The sequence below is a fragment of the Octodon degus genome, unplaced genomic scaffold, assembly GCF_000260255.1.
Source record: "Octodon degus isolate 3935 unplaced genomic scaffold, OctDeg1.0 scaffold00009, whole genome shotgun sequence".
Classification (NCBI taxonomy): Eukaryota; Metazoa; Chordata; class Mammalia; order Rodentia; family Octodontidae; genus Octodon; species Octodon degus.
In genome coordinates this window covers 30949678-30962172 of record NW_004524585.1, presented here as the reverse complement: position 1 = coordinate 30962172, position 12495 = coordinate 30949678, and the positions used below count along the sequence as shown (strand labels likewise).

General features: G+C 36.2%; 1 protein-coding gene across 1 annotated transcript in view; it reads right to left on the bottom strand.

Moving 5' to 3' along the window:
• The window catches only part of LOC111814390 (uncharacterized protein KIAA0825-like), an 82746-nt gene that overhangs the window by 15746 nt on the left and 54505 nt on the right, over nucleotides 1-12495 (bottom strand). The window contains exon 7 of the mRNA XM_023707686.1: nucleotides 3547-3765. Coding sequence (XP_023563454.1) covers nucleotides 3547-3765 — 219 coding nt within the window. The remainder of the gene's footprint in view (nucleotides 1-3546; nucleotides 3766-12495) is intronic.

Genomic DNA, 12495 nt, shown 5'->3' with positions numbered 1-12495 from the left:
TGGGGAAATCTGAACAGATCATAGTTTTACCCTCATGATGAAGCTAACAAAGAGCATATTCTAGTAATAGAAATATGTGAGATGTTTTGCTTTCTCATTGTGTGGTATCCAGTGCTCTCTAGTATTGAGCTGCAGTTGAGTGGTTGACTTACAGGAATATTTCAAGGTCGCGTGTATGTTTCATAAGGATTCATTTTGATTAAACTAGATCCTACAACACAAAGGGTAAATTTAATACACTACTGTACATAGAAAAGTAAAAGAGAAAGATTTCCCTGTCCTTTGCCTCCCATATTGTGGAGTTCTTGTTCTTTGGCCTTTTATTATAATTATAAAGAAAGAAATAATTAAAGTGCCTGCAAGAGGTGCAGGGGCCAGGGGTTCGATCCTGTGGCCTGCCATACCGGCCTTGCCCCTGGGGTGCGCTGAGATGGCAATTGACAGTGAGCATGTGGTGCGCAGCTGTAATCCCAGCTCTTGGGAGGCTGTAAACAGGAGGATCATTATGAGTCTGATCCAGTAGTGAGACCCTAAAAACCCTGTAGCCCCTTCCCTAAAAAATATAAATAATAATAATAAAATGGAATTTCAAATCAGGTTAGTTGGAGAGTTACAATAATTAATACATTGTGTACTGCTGTCTTCCTAGTAGTTATTCAGAGTAGAAGATACAGGAATAATATCTTGTCCAAACAATATTAGTACAAACCTTTCTTTTCAACGAACTAATAGAAATTGACTGTATAAATGTCTTAACTGTCTTGTGTATAAATATATTTATTTTCCTTTTCCCTTCCTTCCTTTCCTTTCTCCCCCATCATAGTTTGTCTTTTCTTTTGAACAGTTCTTATCTAATTCCTATATCTATGGTATATTTTGGACTTTATTCATTCAGTTTCTAACACAGTGAGACAATATGATGTTATACCTTTGGGTCACTGGTCATTCATGAGTTGCAAATTAAAACACATTGAGATTCTATTCACCTCAGGAAAAACATGGCTATCAACAAAAAATTAATCAAAAAAATAATCAGTAACAAAAGCTGGCTGTGGGGGAAAAGTGATCCTTCTCTACCATTGGTGAGAGTACAGACTGGTGCAACAACCACTCTAGAAATCAGTTTGAAGATTCCTCAAAAAGCTAGGATTAGCGGTCCCATTTGACCCAGCTTCTCTCCTTCTAGTTATTTTCTCAGAAGAATTAAAAACATCATACCACAGCAATATTTGTGCTCTCATATTTATAGCAGCACAATTTATAATAGCTAAATATTGGAAACAACCCAAATGCCCATCAACTGAAGAATGAATAAAAAAAATAAATTAAAAAAGATGTTTATGCTGGGGAGATAGCTCGGCAGTCTAAGAGCCTTTCTGGCAAGAGAAAGGACCCAGGTTCAATCCCTTGAATTGCATGCCATGCTGGCCCTAGAACCCCGGGCATGCCTTACTGGCCGCCGAACCCAGGTGTCATGATGCACGCCTGTAATCCCAGTGCTGAGGAGGCTGAGACAGGAGGAGTCTATAAGTCTGAGCTGCGTAATGAGACCTTGTACCAAATAAAGAAACAAATAAATCTTTAAAAAAATTAAAAAATAAAAGTTTGTGCTTACATTATTTGATCAATTTGATCAATGCATGTCTATATCTTGTAATCTGAGCAATGACTTTGAAGAGAACAATTTGCAATATATTAACTGTTACTCTACTATTATCTTGTTTTGAAATTCTGGACTGGTATTTTTTTCTCTTTTAAATAAAAAAGTTCCTGTAGCATTTCAGAAAACACAGATAGGAATAGTGAAATTTACCTGTTGTTATATTCATTTAGAATGTACTAAATGGTTCACAAAATCATTTTCCTCAATATATTTATGTGATCTGACACCTCTTCTTGGCTGTTTATGTATTGTAATTCTAGTGATAATTCTATGAAAAATACTAACTAGTAAGAAAAACCTTACAACTGGTTTCTATTGGAACCAGAGACTCTCTTTTTTCCAACATTTTTATTTATTTATTTATTTATTTATTTATTCATTCATTTGATACATGGTCTCACTATGTAGCTTGGACTCAGACTCCTAGTGATCCCGTCTCAACCTCCGTGAGTGCTGGGATTACAGGCATGCACCACCACACCCGATTTCACGGCCAGCACAGCACGCTGTCCTGGGGATCGAACTCAGGTCCTTGCACTTGCCAGGCAGATGCTTAGACCACCGAGCTATCTACACAGCCCTGGAACCAGAGGCTCTTTGAAGTGGACAAATACCAAAATGTTTTGTGAAAACCAAAATTATTCATGAATGGGAAAACAACTTGAAATTTCCAAGCAGAATGGTGCTACTAGTGTGCCGTGATGCACTGACTATAGATGTCTTCTGAACAACTTGAAATGCATGAAATATACATCCAAACGCTAGAACGAAGGACAGATGGCAACAACTTTCAGTTAAGGAAGAACTTAAGTAATGAAAAGGTGACATTTCCAGTTTCAATTAAATGGCTTTACTAGATTCCAAGGCAGTTTAATAGGGCTTGGACAGAATGAAACCATTACTATGAAAGGTCACACAGGTAGATAATTGATTTGAGTTTGCAATATAAGGTCATCGGACAAGAGCCACATTATTTAGCATATACACAGAGAGAAATGAAAGAAAGACTAGTCCTTTCAGCTGCTCTTTCTGGGTTTCACTATAATATTTTATTGTTCAAGGTTTTTGTACAATTGATGAGAAAAAAATTCTCTTTCAAAGGTACATATGAAAAAGGAAAGTTCTATTTTAGAAAACAAAAAGAAAATTCATAGATACAGTCACAGCCAAAGGAGTTTTGTGAAGATTCAGGGAAAATGAAACTATATAGATAGGAAATGACCATTTAAGAAGAGAAAACTTGATGAGCAAAATAGATCAATAATGTATAAAAAGAAAAGAGTCTTAAGTATATTTGGTGGGTGCACCAGTCTGGAAGAGCAATACACTAAACTCAGAACCAAAGCATTCAGGGAAAACAGCCTGTCAGGAAAATTCTGTAGTTATCACAGTACCACTGGATGCTATTTTTGACCTAAAAGCTAGACATGTTGGTGTGTTCACAAGAGAACAGAAGTGATAAATAAGGCTGCACAGGAAAATTGTAAAGGAAGGAATAATCAGTAATTAAACTGAATGTTGTACAAATCTTGAAAGTACATGTCTTAAACAACAGATTTAAAGGAAAGGAATCAAAATCATGTGACCAAATTCTGAATATTAACACAAAAAGAAAACAGGACAGAATATTCTGAACTGACTGTTAAATAACATGACCTTTAAGCCATTTTCATTTGTAGTTTTTGGGTTTTCTTTTCTTTCTTTCCTTGTTCTTCTTCTTTTTTTTTTTTTTTTTCTATGTGGTTCATACTTTATTAAAGGTTGCAAATGTTTGGTGGAAGATATTATTTATCAACCATAATTTTTAGATTATTAGTTTATTAAATATGCTAGAGATTGCTTCTTCAGGGTAAGTTTTCTTTAAGAAACAGACGCACACTTACCTTTACTTGATTTTCTCTTTTTTGTGTCTTTTGGGATATAGTTCCATTCTTTTGGAATGCTCTCAAGCAAAAGACTGGCACAACAGTGGTTGTTCAGGTTTGCTCCCCAGCTTCTTCCACAGCCCATTAAAGATATGACCTGCTGCACGATGCCCTTGATGGCCTGGGTCAGTGCCAGGCGCAGGCATCGGATGACCTCCAACTCCGATTCCATACACACTGAGAATTGAAAATCAAGTGGCATGGCATGCTTAGCAAAACCTGGCAATCAGGCCTGCTTTATTTAAATTGAGATACTGTTTCATAAAAATGAAATTCAAAGTTATAGAGCTTATTCTAACTGAGAATTCATATAATTGATAATCAGCTCATAAAGCATTTAAACAAATTCCTTCTTTCTAGCAATTAAAAGATAAGTATTATGATAAATGATAAATAGCAAAATTTATTGAATCAAAAATGACTATTGCAAATAAAAATGAATATTTGCAATTAAAAACTATTAGTATGATAGTAAATAGCAACAGTTTCAGATTCTGTTGGTGGAATATAAGTTGCATGACCTTCTTAGATGACATCTTGGCCATATCAAAAGCTTTAATATTTTACTTACATGTTGAGTCAATCCCTCTTGTAAGAATTAATACTAAGAAATTAAGGAAGAATATGCAAATGAAATGTAAAAGATTAACTACTCAACAACAGGTAATTTGTTTAAATAGATTTATCGTACTAACTGTAAAACAAAGTCAAATATTTGATAGTTACAAATAATAACAGGTTAGAAAAGAGTATTCTATGCTATTTTTATTTTAAAATACAATATATCTATGTATGTACATTTAAATCAATGAAAAGATATACTCTCTAATGTCAATGGTGATTATCAATAATGGGATTTCACTTAATATTTTTTTCCTTCATCTTTTGCTTTTCTGCCTTCTTTCTTTTCTTCCTTTCTCCCTTCACTTTTATCTTGCCTTCCTGTCATCTTTGTATGTATTATCCACAATGAGGATACATGATTTGTACATGTGCAATAAAAATCTTTGTTTGCTTGTTTGACATCTGTCTAGAAAGTCCTGAAACCATCACTGGAATCCATACCAAAAAAAAGTGCCTCTTTGCACCTCATATTCCCAGGTAATATTTCTCAAATGACTTGTTTATTTAACAGTGGTCCATTGTTAAAACCATCAAGGAGAAATATGCTCTTGGTGATAGCAAATATTGAGAGTTTAATTTTTTAGCATAGCATCACATGAATTAGGTAACAGCATGCTTTTTATAGAAAGGGTATAGGATGGGGCTGCCTGTCTTTGAAATTTTGATATTTCAAAATTCATTAAAGGGCACTAGTACATGCCATTCTTTCTCTATCAATAATTATTATTCAGCTTGATTGAGTTATGGACTAAATACATATTAATTACCTCAAAAATTCCAGGAAATCAGACATACTTCTTTCTTTTATAAAAAAAAAAAAGACAACAAATTCATCCTCTTTAAATTTAAACCTAGGGCCAGGGATATAGCTTAGTGGCATAAGTGCCTGAATTACAGGTGCAAGGTCCAGAGTTTGATCCTTGGTACCGTAAATAAATAAATAAATAAATAAAATTAAATTAAATAAAACTCACATGTTGAAAATGATAAAAAATTTACCTCAAAAATTATTTGAAAATTAAACTAATTTATAAAAATTAAGCATTTTGAACAGTAACTAGCATAGGAACTATGTAAATGTTACTTATTATTAATACCCAAGTTAAGAGGTTCTTGGAAAAGTTACAATGTATAATATTGAACAGGTGAATATTTATTTGATATGATGCCCTAAATCATCTTGAGGACTTGATACTACAGGGAACATTAAGCAAATGTCTGTGGTAGGGAGAGAAGCAAGTAAAGGCGGAAGAAAGGGAGACATGGAAAGAAGAAGGAATAGAGGAAAGAAGGTGAGTAACGGTACACACATGGCAGCAATTCACTGTCAGAGACATACTCAGTCTCATGTTAGACTGCTTAGATTGCCAAGACACATGATGCACAAAGAACACAAAAGAACACAATAATAGCCCCAAAGCAACCACCATAAGTCCACAATATTAATCTTTGATTATCAGCATAAAGGAGAGAAGCAGGAGAAAGTATCAATCAAAAGCATGTTTTTTATTATTGATATTTTGTCGTATATGATTTCAAGTTTTATGTTAAAGTAACTGAAATGAATGGGAAGAAAAAGATTCAGATTGAATTGTGTAACTTTTAAAATTTTATTGATTTATTTATTTTGTACCAGGAATTAAACTCAGGACCTTGCACTTGTCAGGCAGGTGCCGTGCTGCTGAGCTATACTGCAGGATTGTAATTTAAAGAAGAGGAAAAATTGGAGGCATTTGTTGGAAAATAGGTGCACCTGAAGCATACAACATTGAGGGCAATAAACAAGATAGGCAAGCTTAAATGCTATATAGTATCCTTAGTTGAACAAGAAAAAGTACAACAAAGTGAATAATAAAGGATGGATAGAAAGAAACAAGGGGAGGGATCTCTGGCAAATGGTCAGGAGTGATGGGTGGGAAATAAGTAGAATTCGGATAAGCCTTGTACGATAGCCTAACAAGCTCAAGGAATGTAAATATCATATGCCATGAATATGATCTGATACAATATCAACAGGAATGAAAACGGGGAAAGAAGAATTGGGGGAGGGAGAACAGGATGAAAAAAGAGCCAAGCTATTTTGTGTACATGTACACCCTCACCACAGTGATCTTAAATTGCATGAACTGAAGAAAGCCCAGCACATCTCTTGAAACTCCAGAGAGAGGACAGCGGAGATGAGAAGACAAGAGTCAAGGCACAGAAAGCTGATGTCGGCTGGAGCTCCTCTCCTAATGGGACAAAGGACTGCCCCACAAGTGCAGCACATTTATTTATACAATCAGCAGAAACCTGATGCTTATGGAAATTTAAAGGGAGGGTAACATCGGGAACAGGAGGAACATCTATCCTTTTGCGAAACATTGCTCCTTGGTGGTTACACGAGGAACAAGGGGGTAAGTCCCTATATTATCTCAGGGGAAAGCCAAGTCACTTTGTGCACCCTGAGCCGTGTACATTTCTCATGGGGCCCTGGCAAACTCATAAGAAGGAGCAACCTTGTTTTGGATACTTGTGGTACAGACAGCTTTTCCCCCAACACGCACTAATAAAAAATTTTAAATTCATAAAAATAAATAGAAAGAATCCATGCTTCAACCTCTCCTTTTCTAATATTTCAAATCATCTTTAAGAAATAAGGAAACTGTATTTAAACAGGGGGAGGAGTGGTATCCCTGTCTATACAACCATAAAGAGAAAGGGCAAGGGGAGCTGGACAAGATGATACTTGTGGACTTTTTCAGTTTTCACCTTCCATGTCTTTATGTAAATCCTAAAAGGAAAATAAGTATTTCAGAGCCAAGTACATAAAAAGATTAATAAAAGCAGTGATTCTGCTGCCTTCTTTGGCAGCTCAGTAATCAGAAGTCCTTAGAGAGAGATGGGATAATGGTCTCAAATTGAAAATGAGCTTGAAAGCAAACAGTTTATGGATCCACCCAATTTATGTAAGACACTATCAAATTTTCATCAGTATAATCTCAAAATTTGATAATGTTAGTTCAGGCAAGGTATAGAAAACTTTACTATCTTTATTTTTAGATTTTATAATTTTGAATACATAGAACAAGAGGAATTTAGTGGTAGTTTTTCAACCTACTTTTAAGAAAGATGTTATCCTGTATTTGACAAAAAATGACCTAATCTGATACTACAAAAGGAATGTAACGTACACATAAACATGCTGTGGGAATAAAAATGTATATCTAAGCAAACTTTTGTGTAAAAAGCATGTTATTAATGCACTGATTAATCAGGAGCTTCTGGAAATAAGGTTTACTGATAAGTTATAAATACTTGGGAAACATTATTAAAGAATCCTCTGAAAATACATGAGCATAATTTATCAAGAGAAAAATAAAGGTTATTTGGTAGGTCAGAAGACAGGATGATAGAAATAAGTAATTGAAATCTGGTCAGGATCTGGTTCTCCTTGTTGGTAGGCAAGGAAATCAAGGAACCAGACAGGAAGGAATGGGCCAATTAGAATTGGGAAGGTGAAGGTCTAATAAGCACCTCACTAGCAAAGGACCTTGCTAAGAAAATCAAAAGGTAAGCCACAGACTGGGAGAATTATTGATGTACGCATGGAAAAAGAACTTAGGTATAGAATATATAAGCAATTATTTGCAACTCAATGAGACAAAAAAGTCAGCTAATAAAGGGAAAGATTTGAAAAGACATGCTACCGAAGAACACTTTAGGGCTGGGGAGATGGCTCACTAGAATAAGCGCTTCCCTGGCAAGCGCAAGGGCCGGAGTTCAATCCCTGGTTCAAAAAAAAAAAAAAAAAACAACCAAACAAACAAAAAAACATAAAGAAGTATTTGTTTCATTAGTCATGAAGCAAATATGAATTAAAACTATTACTAAATCTATCTTAGACAGACCAAAACAAAAAATACAGGTCATTGTATTGGCAAGGATATGAAACGAACAAAATTCTCATACATTATTGATGATAATGTAAGAAAATATGACTGCTTTATAAAGCAGGCTATTAGTGATGAATGGATAAAATAGAGCCTGCTACTCAGTAATACTAGTCAGCATTGAGCAAAAATGAACTATTAAGAAAGCATAATATAAAGAAAAGAATCCTGACATAAAAGTCATATACATTTTTATTTATATGAGATTCTTTGATAGTTAAAAAAATTAGCATGATACAAAACATTATTAGCATCTTCCAAGATTGGGAGTTGAAAAGAGAATTGAGTGCAAAGTGAGATGCTAGGACCTCTGGAGGTGATGAGAATGTTCTCTTTATGGTGGAAGTCACCACACAAGTTTATGCACTGGTCAACTGTACTGGATTTTTCACTGGAAATTAGTAAATTTTACAGTATATATGTTATATCTAATAGAGAATTTTAAAAGCAGGCAACAAATACAAGCATTGGATGGATGACCACATAAAAGTCTCTGGGTAAGTGATAACAACGTAGAACAAAAATGATCTCCTAATTTTAGAAAATTTGCATTTCACACTTATCCGCACTATGGTTCAGGTATGTAGGAAGGTAACAGAGAAAATTTCTATGCCCAAGACAACAATAACACTATAATCTAATTTTAGCAATAAGAAAACAGTTCGATGGATGCATGCATTCTGAAAATTGCTTCTTAAAGGTTTTTATGAGGCTGAGGAAAATGAGTAGAGAAAAGAGAAAAACTTTGGATCTCAAATTTTAATTGGGAAATTTTGGTAAGTCACTGAAATCTCTCTTCCCAAAGGTTGTGAGAGAATTAAGAAAACGAATTCAGAAAACAAAAGGAAGGCTGCTGCTATGGTGAAAAGCTGAGCGAAAAATACTTGTGTATGTTATAAGAGCACACAGGCCATTTGGGACAATATTATCCTCATTTCCAAGCCTATCTGAGCATTGTTATAAGAACTAGATGAGTCATTCTGCTTTGATATTTTCATTTGTCCAACTGAAGACTGCTTGATCTACTCTGAAAACAGTTCTGCAATGACGGCCACCAAATCTAATTTTCATAGAGTGCATTGCTTTTTCAATATCCTTATTAAGTCCCTAACAGTTATTCTATATTCTTGTTTTTATCATCTTTTAAAATAGGTATTGTTATCTTTGCTTGCCTCCCCAGCTCGTGTCCATTCTAAGAGTTAGAGAGAGTTAATATGTTGGATGTCTAGTTATAAATTACATTGTTCACCTTATTACTGTACGGATGTTCACAAAGAAGTGATGTAAAATATTTAGTCTAGTAGAAAAATTAAAAAGAAATAGCATAACCCATGACCGAGGAAATCTGGTTTCTTGCTCTGATTCTGTCCAACATAATTGGTAAACTACCTTAACATCTCCTGCCTCTGTTTCCTTAGCAATAAGATGAGGGTACTGGCTATTTTATCTTAAACTTTCCATTCTAAAGTCATAAGACCATGAAGTGCTGTGGGCAAGTTATGCTGAAATCCTTAACAGTGCTTCAGCTGCAGGAAGATACACCAGTGATGTCTTTAAGCACCGCCTTACAGTACTCTGGGTAGGTCAATTATGTTCATTAAAGCATGGATCTATGAGTGTTAACATGCAAATATTGTGAGAGTATAATTATGTGTCTCAGATGTATTACGTTTTAACATCTTTTAATTTCAAAGGAAATGTAAGTCATGATGAAAGGATTAATTTTGTTGTGAATTAGCACACTGAACTATGTTATTGGTGCTCTTTAACATAACCATGATTGACAGCAGAGGAAAAGGAAAACTTCTGAGACTTGGGCAGAGAAAACAGAAAGGTACAGTCCCTTGTGACCATGGCAGGCCTCAGGCTCCAGGGAACACCCACATCCAGAGTCTAAGTTACAATGATGTTTATGGAGAAACGCCTCATACAAAGGCCAGGCAGCCTCACAAACATGAAGCTTTGCTCTCTTGGGCCTTTCCATGACCAAACCGTGTGGATAGCAGTGAAGCCTATTTCTAGAGATCCATCAGGCTTCCTAGCAGAGACTTTCCTCAGTGTGTAGAGAAAGAGAAGACAAGTTAGGAACAAGTACAGTTTTACTCTCCTTTTCAAGACCTTCAAATCCACTAATACCTTCTGAGTCATCTTCAGTACTTTTGTACTGAGTGTCAAAGTTGGCTAGGGAACTTAATAGTTAAAGGGTACAGGGGCAGAAGCATGAGGGTCACTGTATCTTTATAATTTTCTCAGACAGTAGAATTGGTACTTCCCTAAGAAAAAACTAAACATAGCTTAGGGTATTTAAGATCAGTTTTAAGTATGGCTTTAGGTTAAGCGCTTCCCTGGCAAGTGCAAGGCCCTGAGTTCAATCCCTGGTTCTGGAAAAAAAAAAAAAAAAAAAAAAAAAAAAAAAGATTTGCTTTAGGACTGGTTTTCCCTCACTTCAATAAAAACCACATCAGAAGCACAAGTTCTAATTCAGTCTTCCTACTTAGAAATCTTCCCTTCTAGGGCCACTAAGATAGCTCAGCAGACTAAGCAACTGCACTGGTACCAGGGTTGGATCCCTGGCACCACATGCCATGACAGCCCCACCCAGGGGCACAGCTGAGCTGGCTACAAAGATTAGGGGTAGTGGCGCACACATATAATCCCAGCACTGGGGAGGCTGAAACAGGAGGATCACAACCAGCCCAAGCTGCACAGTGAGACCTTGTACCAAATACAGACAGAAAGAGAGAGAGAGAGAGAGAGAGAGAGAGAGAGAGAGAGAGAGAGAGAGACAGAGACAGACAGAGACAGACAGAGAGAGAGACAGAGAGAGAGAGAGACAGAGAGAGAGAAGAGGGGAGGCAAGGGGGGAAAGGGAGGAGAGGGGAGGAGAGAAAAGGAAAGCAAAGGAAAGAGAAAAGAAATCTTCCCTTCCTCTGGGTAAACTGAAAGCAGTGAAGTAATGACTGGAAAAGAGGAGACAAAACTTTAAAGATCACTATTACAAGATATTTAAGTGATGCATTCAGATTTTTTGAAACCATTACATAAAATTATCTATTGCTATTTGCAGAGATAATGACCAAAGGAAGATGAAACATAATGACTTTAAAATAACTAAAATGACATCCAAGTATTACATGGAAGATAGGCAGAAAGTCCAGGAGGAATGTAGCTGATTCTTTTCTAGACAGACCTTCCACAGAGAAACTAGGAAACATTTTATTAAAATGCTGGTCCATAGACCCAGAGTGCAGGCCCACCAAGTGAGTGAGATGACCTGGGGGCGCTGTACCCCAAACAGACCCAGAGCTCAGGCCTGGCATGTGAGTGAGACGACCCGAGGCTCACGGATCCTGAATAGACCCAGAGTGCAGACCTGGCACAGAATCCTTCAGCAGAACTCCCTGCAAAGAGGCTAGAGGCAACACCCACCCAGCTGATTCAGGAGCAGAACATCTTGCCAGAGTGACACAAAGGGTTCAACTCCAACAGCTGCAGCAGAAAGAAGTGGAGCACAGTAGCTAGACTCCAGTCAGATCCAAGCAACACCCACCTGGAGGAATCTGAACTTCATAGATCCGGACATGGTGCTAAGGTCTGTCTAAGATCTACACCAAAGGTCAGAAGACAGTGGTATACAAAATGACAAAGAGAAGGAACAAAATGCAGTTTCAGGTCCCGAGTCCACCCAGTACCAGTGCAGAAGACACTAGCACTGAGGAAACTGGAAATCACACACCAGTTATCTCAGAAATAATAGCGTTGACAGTAAAGAATCAGTTGCAGAAAGGTATAGAAGAAATCAGATCAGAAATAATTTTGGAACTAAAAAATGTAGTGATAACTATAATCAAAGAAGTACTAAGTGCTTCTAAAGAATACACTGATAAAAAAAAAATAGAGCAGAATATAAAAATGATGGAACCCCTGAATAAGCAATTTAGGAAAGAAATAGAGTGTATGAAACAGATTCAAAGTGATATACAGGAAATTAAAACCTAAATCACAGGCTGGCAAAACTGTTTGTGTGAAAGTGAAAATAGACTTTCTGACCTTAAAGACACCATTCCAGCTAGTGAAAAAGTAAGAAAAGATCTCTTTAAAACAACTAGGATACAGGGAAAAATAATTCAATACCTGCAAGACGATGCAAAGATGAATGATGTGAGACTAATAGGCATCAATGAGAAGGAAGGAGTCAATACAAATGATATAAAAAGAATACAGGCAGAAGTAATAGCAGAAAACTTCCAAAATATGGGGAAACAATCTGACATTCACATAACCGAAGCATATAGAACTCCAAATAACATCAACCCAATGAAAACCACACCCAGACATATAATAATCAAGA